Source organism: Diospyros lotus, chromosome 5, assembly GCF_014633365.1.
Source record: "Diospyros lotus cultivar Yz01 chromosome 5, ASM1463336v1, whole genome shotgun sequence".
Classification (NCBI taxonomy): domain Eukaryota; kingdom Viridiplantae; phylum Streptophyta; class Magnoliopsida; order Ericales; family Ebenaceae; genus Diospyros; species Diospyros lotus.
In genome coordinates this window covers 10,070,322-10,087,275 of record NC_068342.1, presented here as the reverse complement: position 1 = coordinate 10,087,275, position 16,954 = coordinate 10,070,322, and the positions used below count along the sequence as shown (strand labels likewise).

The following is a 16,954-nucleotide window of genomic DNA, read 5'->3' as shown; positions in this document are numbered from 1 at the left end:
AGTCGGGAGGGAGAAGAAGAAAAGGAAATAAAGATGAAGAAAAAGAAGGTGTAAAAGAAGAAGTGAAAGAAGAAAGTAGGAGTAAAGGAAAAAGAAGAAGTAAAAGGAGGAGTGAAAAAAGAAAGGAGAAGTAAAAGAGGGAGTGAAAAAAATAAAGAAGAAATGAAAGAAAAGGTGAAAGAAGAAAAAGAAAGGGGGGTTGGGAAATAATGATGCGTATATGGTTTTTTTTTTTTTTTTTTTTTTTTTTTTTGTATTGGGCTTAAGCCCAATAAATGGCCCATCTTCTATTTCCTTAAAGGCCCAAGCCCAACTCTTAGCCCACTTGCCTTAAATAAATTGAAGCCCAACTCATTATCCCATCCATTTAATTTAAACTCATACATACAAGCCCATAGATCTATTTCAACATTAAGAATCAAATTTGCTCAACTTATATAAAATAACTAAAATAAGTTAATATATCATTCTAAAATTCTAAACCCAATAATGGGTCGTTACATAGGTCGTGTGGGCCTAGCCCATCAAGTCGTTTCGAAAATATTTTACTACATATCTAGCATTTTGTCATATCCAAAGTGTTGCATGCAATGCATTCAACAATTTGATTGCATATATGAATTAAAGGAAAAGACAAAGAAAGGCGTCTCTTTAATAACTTGACTTATTTGACATCTCTATCTATAAGTTAAAAACAGTTAATTCATTTTTAAAATTTTACTATTTGTGATTAGATCATCAAAATAAGGGAAGTTGAAACTGTTTTGATGGTCATAGTTTTGCTACTTGGGGAGGGGAGATTGGTCGAATGCATGGGCAATCACAAAAATGTGGGATGTCTTTGCCCAAGTTGCAACGGGACTGAGGCTTACCATCAAAACGTTCAAAATAGTATCCAACCAACCTTTAAAGGATGGTTAGTGTGTGTAGTTTTTTTTGATATATAATATTTTATTATATAAATATACATCTAATTTTAGTATTATAAAATTCTATCAATAAAGTGATTCTTAAAATTCTCTTTCTATATTTTACTTTAAAAAACAAAAGGAATTGAACAATATTTGAACTCATTAATTACTTCTAACATCTAATATATAATTAACTTAAAACCAATCTTATTACTACATTCAAAATCACTTTAATTTAAATTTTACCAAAAAATTAAAAAAAATAAATTTTAACAATCAAATACATTTTTTTATCTTATCCGTTAGCAGTTTTATTAACCTATCACAATGCAACTTTATAATGATATGTAATTGTGTAATTAATCCAAGATAAAATACAGGGAATTTCTTATATGCATGATTGCATGTGCAAAGCCAATAAAATGCAATGGCGCCGGTGTTCTTGCAAGATTATTATATAAACGCGCAATATGAATCATTGGGAGCTGTGCACTAATTTTAAAACATACTTTTGTCAACTCAATGAAAGAATTAATCACCAATTATATAGCCATTATATATTTTGTTAAGTCATTATATATACTTTAAACACATCTATGGAAAAAAGTAAGAACAACACATCTCTATCTTCATTTCTAAATTGCACTTTCAATGTAAGACTATATATATATATATAGAGAGAGAGAGAGAGAGAGAGAGTCAATGAGAAGTTGCAAAGCTTCGTAATCACTTCCAGTTGATGAAAAAGCTAGTTATGTTTGAATATGAAAGTTGAAAACTCATGAAATGGCACAGTGCGTACTTAGAACGTAATTAAGCAAAGTTTGAATTAATTTGCTGAATGCGTCCAAATTTCTTGGAAAAGGTCTGTTAAAATCGAGGATTATTCTTAGTCAGCCCCAATATATTATATTGGGGCTGACTTAGAATAAGGACTAATTAATTAATATTTAATATTATGAATTATGATGGCTTATTGTAAACAAAATTCAATAATAAGGACTCTTAACTAATTCGATGTCTGAATTGAATATGAAATTTTAAAACAGTCTAGATGTTGTGATACAAAATTATATTAAATTTGCTGAAATTAATGCATTGGTGCTCGAATTAATGTTCCAATTAATTTTTCCACGCTAGCTTAATCTTTGTCCTTCTAGCTTTAAGCCATAGCTTGTCAATATATAGTGTAGTATTATAATTATAGATGGTTTACAAATTAGTGGGTTCTATTTATAAGAAATTTGTAATTTTATAATGAGAATTTTTTCTCTTTGACTTCTATGAGAGGTACATGTTTTCAAGCAATGACACCTATTACAATGAGGATTTTAATATAATAATGGGATTAATAATGAATCCTCATTATAAGTTTTCAAGCCAATGACTCCAAGAGGAAAAATTTGAGTATTTAGAAATATAATGAGATTAATAATAGAGTCATCATTTAAAATCTTAGTGGTGTTTGATTAGGGGTGAAAAGTGTGATGGAATTCCAATTCCTTGATTTCAAGTAGAATTCCATGGAATTGAAAAGTTATTTGATGAAATTTTTTAAAATTTTGATGAAAAATGAATTTCATCTTTATTTTTCATCTCTATCAAATGCACCCTTGTTAATTAGAATTATTTAAGACAATATTGTTAACTCTTCACTTTTAATCCCATAAATAATATGATTAAGTGAGACTAGAGCATAATACCAATTTCAAATTTCAAATCTCAAATCTAAATTTAAAGGATATTATCTATATAACTTTGACTAGTAAACTGCATTTCTTTATCTGTAAAGTGTCATTATTGTGATGATATTTTTCTTTTTTACGAGTGAAATCATTTTATAAATGCAGATATATATAGCATGGGGACAAGAAAAGTATTATTTTTTCTAAGTTAGAAAAGTACATTCAAATCGCATGAAACGACATGTGAAATTTCACAAGGTTGAAGAGTTCCAACCGTCTTCCTCGTCGCTACCATGTTTAATATTTGAACAGCTTGTAAAGCCAACCAATGAGTTTGAATCTTGATTTTTTCTTTATTTAGACTTACAAACAACAACATCTCTTTCTATCTCCAGATATACCTATCCACATATAACCTTCTTAATGGTCCTTTGTCCCATCCCCATCTTCTTCGAAGTACATCAATGGAGAAGAAAGCAAATCTAGCAGCCATGGATGTAATTCCTCCCGAATTCAGATGCCCCATTTCAATGGAGCCGATGAGAGATCCAGTGACCATCTCAACTGGAGTCACCTATGAGCGCAAGAGCATCGAGAAATGGTTCTTCACCTACAAGAACATCACTTGTCCAGCCACAATGCAAAGAGTCAAAAACTTCGATATCACTCCAAACCATACCCTAAAAAGGCTCATCCTTTCATGGCAAAATGGCCTTTCTCAGTCTTCTTCTTCTTCATCACCATCATCAGTGAAGTATGATGAATTGATATCTCTTATTAACACGATCGAATCTACGCCGTTCACGGTGAGTTCCCTGAAGAAACTCAGATCCATTGTTGAAATGGGTGATGACACAAAAGCTGAGACTAAGCTTTTTGGAGGAGTGGAAATGCTTGTTAGAATATTTGTTCAGATTCTGGATCATGAAAGCTTGGATTTTCTCACGTTTAGAGCTTGTGAAGAGGCTTTAGGCATCCTCCATGAACTTTCAGAATCATCTGATCAAGAAGATATCGATAAAACATTAATCCAGTTGTCAAAGCCTGCGACAGTGGAATCCATGTCCATCATGCTCCATAGGGGAAGCGCCGAAGCGCGATTCTGTGCCATTTCTATGCTAAGACAGATGGCGAAAAGAGGTCATATCAATTGGAACTTTGTCATGCAAGCTCAAGGAACGGATAATTTCTTCAAGTCCATGCTGGAGATTGTTTCGGATGGAATCTGCAGCCAGGCCGGTTCATGTGCTCTGGAGATTCTGAGAGAAGTCACGAGTTTGTCGAAGAAAAGCCGGGTTAAGGCCATTGAGGCCGGGGCAGTCTGTGTTCTAATCGAACTTCTTCCAGACGCAAACCGATCAAAATGTGAGAAAACACTGCATCTGATCAGACTACTCTGCGAGTGTGCTGATGGTAGATCAGCCTTTCTAGAACACGGGCTTGGGATCGCTGCGATAACGCAGAAAATGATGAGTGTTTCAGATGTTTCAACAAGCATTGCAGTGAAGATCCTGTGGCTGGTGTGTCGTTTTCATCCCACAGAGAGGGTTGTGGAGGAAATGCTCATCTTTGGGGCAGTGAAGAAGCTGGTGGGATTGTTAGATATGGATTTTGGAAGATGGTCATCTAAGGAGAAGGTGGCGAACATCTTGAAGTTGCATGGAAATTCATGGAGGAATTATCCCTGTTCTCCTTCTGGATTGATGGATTATGTGGGTAATTAATTAATTTAGTGAATTGTTCTTTAGTCCTAACTGTGGATAAGGAAAACCAAAACACAAGAGATCGAAGAGAATAAAGAAAGAAGTACTAGCATATATAGAAGTTGCGTATACATAGCGAATTTCAGAAAGAAAATAGAATTATAGAGATTAAGCTAGTTAGTTGTGGTGATGTTTGATGCTATTCCTTCACCTTGTTTCTTGATTAAGTCTTTGTTGATTTGGTGTGGGATTCTAGTTTTTGCCACCATAATTAATATTCCTTTGATTTCCATTTTTTCCTGGCATTAACTGTTAGCATTGACTGTTGACTGCATCTTCTAAAGCAATTATGTGAATGTTGTGGGTACATCATCAACATGTACAATATTAACTAACTAGTTGTTCAATCCTGCTATACATATTTAACTGATCAATGATTGGTCAAACTTAATTGATTGTAGCCACCTCCTGGGAGGGTGTGGCGCAATTCCTCACCAATCTCAACCTCCCAATTGACTCATCATGCAATGCTGGTGTTTCTTCCTTAAGACGTCATAGATTAAGATTAAATGCTTGTTATTGTTGTTTACATTGTATTAACTCGAATTAATAAAATATATTATTTAGTTCGTAATAATTCAGAAACTGCTTTGTCGTGAATTATTTCCAAAATTCATCTCTTGCCAATGAATTATTTAGTTTCTAAGAAACTTCCAGCACCAACTCTTATGTGAGCAGAAACAGACTGCTTCAGTTTGAACATCATAACTTGTGTACAATAATCGAAAGCACGTTAGAATTATTGAATGCGGGCGGTGGTTGGCAACTGGGGAAAAGGCCTCTTTTCTTTCCTCCTTTACAGTAAACTTTGACAGGATAAATACAGCTCAAAGATTTGCCAGGCCTGACTGATGATCACAGAATTATCCATTTGGATGATCTATATTCCCAAGGAGCTGCAACTGAGCCAGTTGATGTGAGCTAAGTATATTTAATATGTTATTAAATAAAATTTAAAATAATTTTATTTCTAACCCTTCTAAGTGGTAATATTTGAATAATCTCACACCATACGGTTTCTTAACATTAAGTGAAGAGAATTAATGCATTTAAAATTGAAGGCAGGCTTTAGTGGTAATGAAAACAATAAAATAAAAATATAAATTAGGACGTTTCCTCAACCCTTGCTAAATGAGAAGTCTTGTAAACTAAAAAGGTCAACCTCCAAAAAAAAATTTAAGTGGAAACTTACAGTTTAGAGAAGTAGGCTCTCATACTATTACTCTATATTGCTAGTATCTGTTAACTTCCAGCATTTTGCATACATAACAAATAGCACCAAAAAAAAAAAAAAAATCCCTTCATTGTCCATGACTGCTAATTCATTTGATCTTTATTGAATTCTACAAAACCCATCCATGTGAAACTGAAATTCAAGCAGATACATTTACAGAAAAAAAAGAAGAAATTCAAGCAGATACTACGCCATCCAAGCAAATGGCCTCCTAATATGAGATGGGTAGCCCAGAAGAGACTTCTACCATTATGTGGTTTTGAAGTTTTGTAAATGTGGCCATTATAATGATGCTTAGAGCTTTGCAATGGCATGCACAGGCAAGTTTGGTCTGGTGGGGAGCTTTAAGTCCTCCCAATCTTCATATTCCACCTTAGAGAAGTACCGATCGACCATATTGTCAGTTACAAACTCCAATTTAGAAGGTTCCCACTGCAAGAAACAAAAATCAACACAAAAGACGATCAAGGGGTTGGTCAGGATGGGATAAAATGTGAACGTAGGATAAAGAAACAGAACTCCAGTCTACCTTTGGGTTCTTATCCTTATCGAACAGTATAGCCCTGCAACCCTGCATTTGAAAATGGCATTTGCAGTCACTTAGAAAGTTGAAATTGGAAGAAAAGTGAAGAGTTCGACTTGTTACCTCAAAGAAATCCTTGCTGATTTCTCCACTCATGACATTACAAACCATTCTGTACTCACGCACAAGGCATTGACCCACACCCTGATGCCTGCCTTCTCTGATCTGGATCATAGAGACACAACCTTGTTGATTTCCAGAGTCATCCAAAGAAGTGTTTCATGATAAAATATATATAGCTAGCCTAAGCAACTGTCTCATTCATTTAAACCACACCTTTGAAAAGATATCTTATTTGATGTTTCCACATAAAACACGTAATAGTGTTTCATTGAGCGGAAAAACACAGGAAAAGAAGAAAGGGGATAGATAGTTAAACTCGCAAGCATGATCTTAAAGAACTATTGTTTTCATTTTCATGCTATTCCATGAGGTTTCATGGAAATTAAGTTAATCTGGTTGGATCTTGACGTATTTCTTGATCCTAAGAAATAAAGCACTAATCCTAAGAGCTTCATGCACTGACTACACCGCTTTATTATTATCATCATTATTATTATGATTATGATTTGTGCATTCAGCGTAAGGCCTTAATTATCAAGGTTATCAAGGTAAAAAAGGATATGAGCAATCAACTTCACTATTGCAAGCTGATGTATGTAATTACAATACATTCAGATGGACCCCATAAGAAAACCATAAAGGCAGCAAATGCATGATGTTCAATCATAAATCTACTACACGACCTTATCATCCCATGCCCAGCATGCATGTGCTCATCTCCACCTTTGCCTGTACTAGTTCCAACTTCCTGAATGAAACGTTCCATTAAGGGTGCCATGACCACATTCATGAACTTAGGTGAGTCAGGAGAGTCCTCAGTCCATAAAATACTAGCCTATGATGTGGAGAATTGCTCCTATTCAACCTCAATAAGTATATTGATTTCTATATTAGATATTGAGTTAACAATTCTCCTGAAACTATCCTTAGCTGTTAAAACATTGACGAAGGTCAAGGATTAACAAAGTGATGATGGCTCATACCGATCTGAGAGAAATTTTAAGACTTGTAGGAGATGCAGTCTTCAATGACTTAATTGTTGAAGAGATCCAATCATCTGTGCTGTTTACAGCTGTCTTCTCCTACAATACCAAATAGGACATTTGGCTCACATAACTACATCTAGGTAAAAGGCATATGAAATTAAGGAAATTAGTGATGGAATGGATGTCAAATCACTTTCTCCACATTGAATTGATCCCATCTCACCAACTTACAAGTGCAGCTATAATTTCTTCAATTGTTCTTCGAGAAAAGCACTTATTAATGATATCCAACCTGTAAACAAGTAAAGATTTGACAATAAGGACTACAGACAAGTAGAACAAGGTCAAGTTTGGTTGTTTACTCACAAGAGTAAAGATGAATTTTTTTTTTTCCCCCGAAGCAAAAGATGTGTGTGCTTACGACCTCTGTGCATGTTGAACATATGGACGTGCAATGTTTGTCTAAAACTGGTTTCATGGAAAGAGGACTTGAAAAATCAATCTAGGTAATTGATAATTAAATAGGACGGATTAATAAATGTGATAATGTCATTATCTGAGACTAATAAGAGAATCAAAAAAGACTAGCATAATACATCAAGAGCAAACCAAGTTAACAAGCAATGAGACTGTAGTTGACTCGAGAATCATGCCTATAATCTGCACGATTAATTGCAAAGAAAGCTCCATTTTCCAGAAAACAATAGGCTGAAACTTCATTACCTTGCATAATTAAGAGAATATCACTTACCAGATCTGTTTGCTAATATGATGGGAACTCTTTCCTTCTCTTTCTTGGATATTCCAATTTGCCCAATGCCTCTGACACAACTATGTTTGAAAGAGAGGTGGGGTAGAGAATGGAATGACATATGATAGGATGGAAAGTAAAGGTAAAAGAAGTAACATAAAGTTTGTCACCCTTCTATTGTTTGGGAGGAATGGAACGTAAATGAACATGACTTGACTTTGTTTGGATAGAGAATAGAAGGGGACAGAACAATTAAAAAAGAAAATAAAGTTACAAGTATACCCTTTCACTTTCAAAATAAATAAACAAGTACAAAAATAACAAGGGTAAGATAGTAAAAATAATAACCATATTTATAAAAATATTTCCTTCCCTCTTTACACCCCAAATCAGGAAGTAAGCAAAATAGGGGTACGAAAGGGGATGGGAGGGCGTCATGTACCCTCCCATTCCATCATGAGACCTCCATCCAAACAAGGAAAAGGATCTTCCTTCCCCTCCCGTTCCTTCCCCTCCATCCATTCACCAAGAGACACCCCCACCAGGATAGACACAAATTGGAAAATAGAGGAGAAAACACAGCCAAGATGAACCATTCATCCATAGAGCGACTCTTCAATTGAATATGGCAAGCTGGATTGGGACCTGAAACCTAGAGATATTCAATCAAGCTTTTTAGGAAAATTTTTATGGAAATTTGATTGTTAATCAGGATAATTTTCTGAGGATTATCAAAGCGAATATGGCAGTTCCTGAGGTCATTGGGCATCCTTGGAGGTTTCATTGTCCACTGGTCCAAGGCTATAGAATGCCAAACAAAGAAAATTAAGACTTTTTCACATTTTTTTCAATTTATAGTATGAGATGGGAAAAAGGCACATTTCTGAAACCATTCAGGAGGGCAGCAGTGGGACACTAGCTAAAACTGGGATTCTAGAGTGATCTAGATACTCCATTCAGGAAGATCTGAACAATTGCAAAGCAAACACTTCATGGATGTAAGAGTCTTATAATACTTCCGTAGAGAGAGTATGTAATTCCCATTAGGTGGACAAAATCCAAGACTGGTCTTTTATGGTTAAATCTTAGCATGATTCATAGAAAATAGTCAGAAATTCATTCCCCTTGGAACAAGTTTGGATAGCAGAGCCATTAAAAGTTCTTTGTGTTTGTATGGCGATCATGATAGGCTTCTGGCTAGAATTTAATTAGAGAACATTCACATCAACTGGTGTTGCATGTGTAAATCAACTGGAGAACTAGTTTATCATCTTTTATCCATTGTTCAGTGACTGCAGAGTTGGATCTTCTGCTTGGTCAGCCATAACTTCTTGGGGATTTCCATGATAAGTGAGGAACTTTGTTATATGACACAAGAATACAAATGCTCACATTTTGAACTTGTAATAGTAACAGACTCATGAAATATTAGAATATAGATACTTCTACAGTAATTTTCTTTTAATGATAAAAGACAGGATTAAGAATATCTACTTTTTGTTCAAATGAATCATGTAAAACACATTTCATGAAAAAATGGATAATTTTCATATTTTGTCCTTAAATCCATTATATCTAGATGTTAGTTCATTATATTTAATTTCTCCCAGGGGAAGAAAATCTTTAAGGAAATAAATATAAAGGAGTTTGGGATTACAAAATTCACTATTTCAAAATGAAATCGTGTCATGTTTTGGAATACCTGTACCAGTTTGCAAACCACAAGGATGTTAACATTTTCTAGGAACACTGGCAGGATCTCACTGAGGGTGAGCTTTGGTAGCAACAGTGAGGTTGCTCCTTTGTGACAGGAAGGTCACAGGTTCAAGTTGTAGAAATAGTCTCTTTGCAAAGTTAAGGGTAAGGTTCCCTACAAAGACGTCCATATCCCAACCTTTGCAAAGGGGGAGCCTTGTCAACTGAAGGCACACTTTTTACTGGTAGGATCCAATAGCAACTTGGACTGCAACTATAATCGTCAAATGGAAGAAAAAGGACCAGACCCTGGTTCCACGTGACTTGATGACGAGCAGGATGAATATAGTAGTAAAACATTTCAAAGTGTGAAGAACCTTAATTACCTTAATTAGATTGAAAATTGGATTTTGCATCAGTGAATAGATGACAACAAGCTAACAACAACATACCAAGCCTTTATCACGCTATGTGTGGAGATGACAACCCCCCCCCCCCCCCCCCCCCCCCCCAAAAAAAAAAAAAAAATAACCTTACTAGATAGATGAAAAGTAATGGAACAAAAGCCAGCCAAACTCTTATGTAGAGATTATTCCTTTAACACATCATGGCCCATGAACCAACAACAATCACAAACATTAATTCCACTAGGTGGAGTTGGCTACATGACTTTTTGACCTCCAGCCTATGGATTGAGTAATTCCTTCAACACTTCTACTTCTGGCGTTTAAGGTGCTCCTCCTATTTAAAAGTTAGTCCCAAACCCATATAAAGGAGGAGGTTTGCGTAGGTAACCCACAGCTAGTCTAATTGGATTAAACATCATCAATTCTAGACCATGGCCAAAAAAGAAGTGAATGAAAGCAAAAGAACTAAACATAGAGAAAGGTTAGGTTACCTGCAATAGGAACTCCTCTCTTTCAAAGTAGGTTGCTCGGAGAATCCATCAATATTTGCAGAGATAGTGGCTGGATCAGTTGAGTTTAACTTGCATAATGCTTCTTCTAAAGAAGACAAACTCTGTATATTGATAATAAATAAGGCTTCAGAAACTCATTGGTCCATCTTTACAAACAAAATAACAGATCAGAAACTCATAACAAAGAGGTTTTGTAGATCAGAAAGTTAGCATCACCAAGAAGAATTCCTTTACTTTTGGTTTGCCATGAAAAAACATCAACTTTAGTTGAAAAAACTGAAGTTTAATTACCATTGCAGGTGCATACAATGAAGAATGGTATTGATAGAGCAAGAAGCCAAATGAGTGTCTAAGTATAATAGAATGTGAAGTAGTATGATTTGACTTACATGAACTACAAAAATTGTTTTAATTTAGCACACAGCATCACCAAAAGTAGAACATAGAACTTCTGCTATACAAGCTACAATGAATTAGTCTAACTAGTTACAATCTCAGAGTGGAAGCTGATATGACCTTTATATTTATATATGTTACTGTAACACGCAACAGAAAGGAGTGAGGAATGAGGATTATTATTTATTTTTTATTTTTTGTACCAGAACATTTGGAAGAACATCAAAATATTGAGAAGTGAGTTAGTTTAAGTAGCTTAGTAGAACAGCCTTTAAGTGAGCATACTATATCATAGCTCCGGGTCATCTAAACATCACAGTGAACATCATATTTCGTCATACGAACAAATACTGTGAAGTCACAACTAGTTTGCTTTCTTAATAGAAAATTGTATTTCATCCAGAATCTGCAATGACATCTATATGCATTATGATTTTGTATATGATAGGCCTCTGGTGCAGCAGACCCACCAGAGACCCTTCAAGAACCATGGGCAGAATAGTAACACGGCTGAGCTTACATAACAGCCAGAACGTGCACCAAGGGTAGAATAGAAAAAAGAGCTAGCACCAAGGGTAGAATAGAAATATAGCTGGCTTGTGTAACAACTAGCATGTGTGTAACAACCTATAAATAGGAGGAAAAGAGAGAGAGAGAGGTAGGCAGAAATTGAGTGGAAATTCAAGAGAGTCTGGACCTCTCGAACGTCCATTTTCTTTCGTTCATTTCATTACTGGTAGTCTGGGATTTGATACTCCAGCAGTGTTTCTTCTTTACATTTCAGTAATTCAATCAATTTTTTTTGGTGAACCCATCAATTTTGGTATCAGAGCCCCAACTATCCTAATGGTGAATTAACAGATAGAGTTGTGGAATTGGAGGTGAAGATGGAGGGTATGCAGAAAGGAGTTGAAGCCATGAGAGGGGAGGTGCAGACAATGGAGAAGAATGTTGCGCTTATGCTGGACCAGTTAGCATACATGAGAAGTAGATGGGAGGAACAAGAATGGAAAAGGACAAACAAGGGGAAGGAGTCAGAGCGACCATTGAAATTCACCCGAAATTCCAAGGTATCACCGGGAGTCATAATGAACAAGGAGTTTGAGGGAGGCTCTGAAGGAAGTTGGCAGACAGAGGTTCGTTGTAGGAGGCTGGAGATGCCGATATTTGAGGGAGAGAATTCAGACGAATGGATTTTCTGTGTTGGGCCGTATTTTATAGTAAATCAGTTGACGGAGGAGGAGAAGGTGGAGATGGCTACCTTGTGTTTCGAATGCGGTGCACTTGCGTGGTTCCAATGGGAGACCCAGAGGAAGGGGGTTAGAAGTTGGGAAGAACTCAAACAAGGGATCCGAAGTCGGTTTCGTTCCACCCAAGAAGGGATGTTGGAGGAGCGTTTTTAGTCCCTTCGGCAAGAAGGGTCTGTTAGGGAGTACCACCTTCTGTTTGAGACATTGGTCGTGCTGATTGTAGATGTTTCCGACACTTTTTTGGAAGGCCATTTCATCAATGGGTTCAATCTCTAGATATAAGCCAAGATCCGAGTACTGCAACCCAAAGGGTTGGAGCAAATTATGACAATGGCCCAACATATTGAAGATAAAAACACAACGCTCCAAAATAGCTGTCTCTTCTAGGCCAGCTAGGGGTAAGAACATCCCAACCCGTTTTTCTGCTCTACCTACAACGAGCCCAAATTTCCTTCCCAAAATTTCGTCTCCGCTGGGTCCCAAGCCTCCAGCCACCGAAGGCGTAGGAAACCCCCCCCCCAATTAAGCAGCTTAGTGAAGTCGAATGGAGAGCCAAGCGCAATAAGGGCCTATGTTTTCGTAGTGATGAGAAGTATTCAATAGGTCATAAGTGTAAAAACAAAGAACTACAAGTAATGATGATCTATAATGAAGAGGTAGTAGAAGTGGGAGTTGAGGAGGAAACGTTGGTGGCCGAAGATGGGGAGCTGGTGCAAGGGGGTGAGATTATTGAACTCTCAATGAACTCCGTCATTGGATTGACTACGCCACAAACAGTGAAGCTAAAAGGGGGCATAGAGGGGTAATCGGTAGTGGTTCTTATTGACGAAGAAGCAACACATAATTTCATAGCAACCGAGCTAGTGTAGCAGTTGGGATTACCAATGACGGAAACAACAAGATATGGGGTGATAATGGGTACAGGAATGGCAGTGCAAGCGGTTGGAATTTGCTAAAGGGTGAAGCTCCCCCTCCAAAATCTACAAGTTGTGGAAGATTTCCTATCCCTCGAGTTGGGTAGTTCAAATGTAATACTTGGGATGAAGTGGCTCGCTGCTGTGGGAAAGATGAATGTAGATTGGAAGATCTTAACTATGAAATTTCAAGTGGGAGGGATGGCTTCATTACATGGAGACCCTAGCCTGAGCAAGACCATGGTCTCCTTGAAGGCTATGATGAAGGCCTTTTAAGGAAAATGGAGAAGGGATGCTGCTAGAATTGGGAATGATGGCTGCAGAATTCAATAAGCTACAGGTGGAAACTCCGTTGTTCCTTGAAGGGGTGTTTGCAAATCCGAAGAGGCTGCCTCCTTCCAAAAAAAGGGACTACGCAATCAATTTGTTGCCAGGGATTGCTTTGATCAGTGTTCGGCCCTATTGCTACCCTTACCTCCAAAAAAAATGAAATAGAGAAAATGGTACGTGAAATGTTAGCAACAGGGATTATAGCTCCAACCCTTTCTCTATCCTGGTGTTGCTAGTAAAAAAGAAGGATGGGGGGTGACCTTTTTGTGTGGACTACAAGGCTTTGAACAAGGTGATTGTACCAGACAAATTCCCAATTCCGGTAATCGAAGAGCTGCTTGATGAGCTACATGGGGCCACGGTTTTTTCCAAACTCGATCTAAAATCGGATTATCATTAGATTCGGGTCAAAGCAGAAGATGTTCTGAAAACAATTTTTAGGACGCATGAGGGCCACTACGAATTGCTCGTCATGTGTAACAACCCACCTCCTCAAAGCGTGACACTATTCTGAGATTTTTTTTTTTTCACAATACCATCTCTAAATTTCCAAAATACTGTATTTAAAAATCCCTAACATATATATATATATATATTTAACATTCCAAATAATAAGCTAAGGAATGGTAAATTAAACAATTGCGGAAGCAAAATCGAAATCTAAAGGAATATTGTGATCGCAAAGGAAATTAATCCGTACAATATCGTTCTCAATAACCATAAAAATTATAATATCAGGCAGACAAAAATAATAATAGTTGTATTATGCCACCTATCAAGATTCTCACAACTTGTCCTAGCATGGGTGTAGAATTTATTACATGACTACAGTACAATCACATCTCAGCAATCTCTTTTCTTTTCTCACTGCTTGTCTCACCTGGAACGTTGAATATCCCAGAGACAAAGTCCAAATTAGAAAATAAAATTTTTAAATGAAGGTTTAAAACAATTTTCATGAATGTATGATGCATAGGCATAAAATCAAGCAACACTCTAGAGTAGCTTTTGTTAGCATTCTAGCCCCAACACGGAAGCCTAGGCAATCATCCTGGCAAGCACACATGGCACAGGATACCCCTATGGTCATTCCGACAACCACACTTGGGGAAATGCAACTCAAACTACTAGGGCAACATCCCACCCCATCATGGTTAACATGGATGACAGAAGTATCGATATACCAATAATATCATGTCAAATGCAATATCACAATTACAGAGGCAATTTGACATGTATTGATATGACAAGATGTACATAAATCGTATATAATTTGGCAACCCTCGTGAGAATCACACTCAATTTAGGTAAATTATTTCACGTGTGAATTTTTGAGATAAACCACTCACCTTGATCTAACCGATTTAGCTTTCTTGAAACACGTGCCTGGGTATATTCCTAACCAAAATTTTAGGAAAAATTAATTAAAATAAATTTCCTAATTTTCCAAAAAATTTCTATATTTTTTTCCCATTTGCTCGATGGCCGGCAGCCATAGTGTGGCTGCCGGCTGTTATAGTGGTCACACTACAATTTTTGCTGTTTGGTCCTTCTTCTTTCATTCTCTACCACTTTGGCACCTTGCCCTAAAGTCTTTAGGTTTCAAAAATTATACTTTAGCCCCCATAACTTTGAAAAATTATACTTTTACCCCAATAACTTTGAAAATTTACACTTTTGCCCCAATAAAAAAATTTCACTTAAACCCATAAAAATTTTCAAGTATAACATCATGCCCTTTGGGTTGACGTATGCGCCATTTACCTTCCAATCGCTGATGAATGACATATTCAAAGAGCAATTGAGGCATTTTGTGCTAGTATTTTTTTATAACATACTGGTTTTTAGCAAATATTTTGAGCAATATGTATAACACCTGCGTTGTGTTTTGAAAGTGTTGGCAGAAAATCAGTTCTTCGCTAACAAGAAGAAGTGTTTATTTGGGCAGTTGGAAGTTAAGTATTTGGGCCACATTATATCCCAGCAGGGTGTATCCGCTGATCGCAACAGAGTGCAAGCAATATTGGATTGGCCCACCCCTGCAACATTAAAGGAGTTGAGAGGGTTTTTAGGACTCACGGGGTACTGTAGGGGATTTGTAAGAGATTATGGTAAATTGGCATGGGCCTTCATGGAGAGAATACAGAAGAACATTTTTTTCTGGAACAATGCAGCAGAGCAAGCCTTCCAACGTCTTAAGGCTGCAATGGTGTCTCTGCTCGTCTTAGCCTTGCCTAACTTTGGCAAGACTTGTGGTGGAATTGGATGCGTCGGGGCAAGATATGGGAGCGGTATTGATGCAGGAGCACAAACCTATTGCATATTTCAGCCATGCTTTTAATCAATTGGGTAAGAGGAAATCTGTTTATGAAAGAGAGCTGATGGCCATTGTCATCATGTTTGCAGTGCAAAAATGGAGACATTACCTTTTGGGTAGAAAATTTGTGGTTCGAACCAACCAAAAGGGCCTCAAATTTTTGATGGAACGGCAGCTAGTGAACCTGGAATATCAGAAATGGATGCTGAAATTAATGGGGTTTCAGTTTGAGATTCAATATCGACCGAGATTGGAAAATAAAGCGGCAGATGGCCTTTCCAAAATCAGCCACTCCGTGGCCCTATTAGCTATAACCGTTCCTAAAGTGATTCAACTTGATCAATTAACCCGTGAAGTAGAATGTCACGGCTAGTCCGTGATAGTGGTCGGCCTTCTAATTCTGATTGAATTAGGAGGCTTAAGAACAACACAAGAACAGAGAGATAAAATGGGCATGAAGACTTTAGAGAGAGGGAGAGAGAGAGCTTGTGAAAGAGAGAGAGATTCTGAATTCAATTCATTAATACCTGTCCAAGATAGCCTTAGAGAGAATATGTACTTAGCCATGGTAGGGTAGGTCCGCTGTAGCAGATCCTACTCCCTCATCGGTTGCAACCAACCTTTTTGTCTTTTCCTAGCCACTACACATGGGACCTAGGGGCTAACTAATTCCCAACAGAAAATGACAGCAAAAAGCTAACAATTACAGCAGAAAAAGAAATAACCAAAAGTTATAGCAATAAGGAAATTAAGGATAGGTAAATGGAATTCCTCTCGTGACAATTCTCCCCCCTTAGCAGATTTCTTGTCCTCAAGAAATCATGAGGAGGCTGGCAGCTCTCGGAAATTGTTTTGAGTAAATCAGGCAAGTATTCCCCTGAGTTGTTCCTTGTTGATCCTTCCTTCCATTTTACTAACACTTGCATGAGTGGGGCTCCCTGATTCTAGATTACGCTGCTATCCAATATGGCCTCCAGTTCTTCCATTATATTCTCTTCCCTAAGAAGGGATGGCAATGTTGTATTCATCGACTCAGTACCCACTACTTTCTTCAAGAGAGAGACGTGAAAAACTGGGTGAATTTGGGACTCTTCAGGAAGCTGTAACCTATAGGCCACCTTCCCCACCTGAGCCACGATAGTAAAGGGTCCAAAGTA

The 16,954-nt window shown here is 37.1% G+C and overlaps 2 protein-coding genes across 5 annotated transcripts in view; one reads left to right on the top strand and one right to left on the bottom strand.

The window, feature by feature from the left end:
• Window positions 1–2,953: 2,953 nt before the first annotated feature.
• Window positions 2,954–4,589, top strand: LOC127802392 (E3 ubiquitin-protein ligase PUB23-like). Its single transcript, XM_052338178.1, has one exon. The coding sequence runs from the start codon at window positions 3,061–3,063 to the stop codon at window positions 4,318–4,320; it is 1,260 nt and encodes a 419-aa protein (XP_052194138.1). The 5' UTR covers window positions 2,954–3,060; the 3' UTR covers window positions 4,321–4,589.
• A 1,057-nt stretch (window positions 4,590–5,646) lies between these two features.
• LOC127801443 (3-hydroxyisobutyryl-CoA hydrolase 1) overlaps window positions 5,647–16,954 on the bottom strand; it is a 45,778-nt gene continuing 34,470 nt past the window's right edge. For 2 of the 4 annotated variants that reach the window (XM_052336615.1, XM_052336613.1), the window contains 7 exons: window positions 10,570–10,691; window positions 7,592–7,693; window positions 7,457–7,517; window positions 7,223–7,321; window positions 6,240–6,341; window positions 6,123–6,164; window positions 5,647–6,025 (listed from right to left, as the gene is read on the bottom strand). In XM_052336615.1, coding sequence (XP_052192575.1) covers window positions 5,888–6,025; window positions 6,123–6,164; window positions 6,240–6,341; window positions 7,223–7,321; window positions 7,457–7,517; window positions 7,592–7,693; window positions 10,570–10,691 — 666 coding nt within the window. In that variant the 3' untranslated portion in view covers window positions 5,647–5,887. Of the gene's footprint in view, window positions 6,026–6,122; window positions 6,165–6,239; window positions 6,343–7,202; window positions 7,322–7,456; window positions 7,518–7,591; window positions 7,694–10,569; window positions 10,692–16,954 lie in introns of those variants that run through there. The other 2 variants (XM_052336614.1, XR_008023060.1) reach the window with 2 other exon arrangements.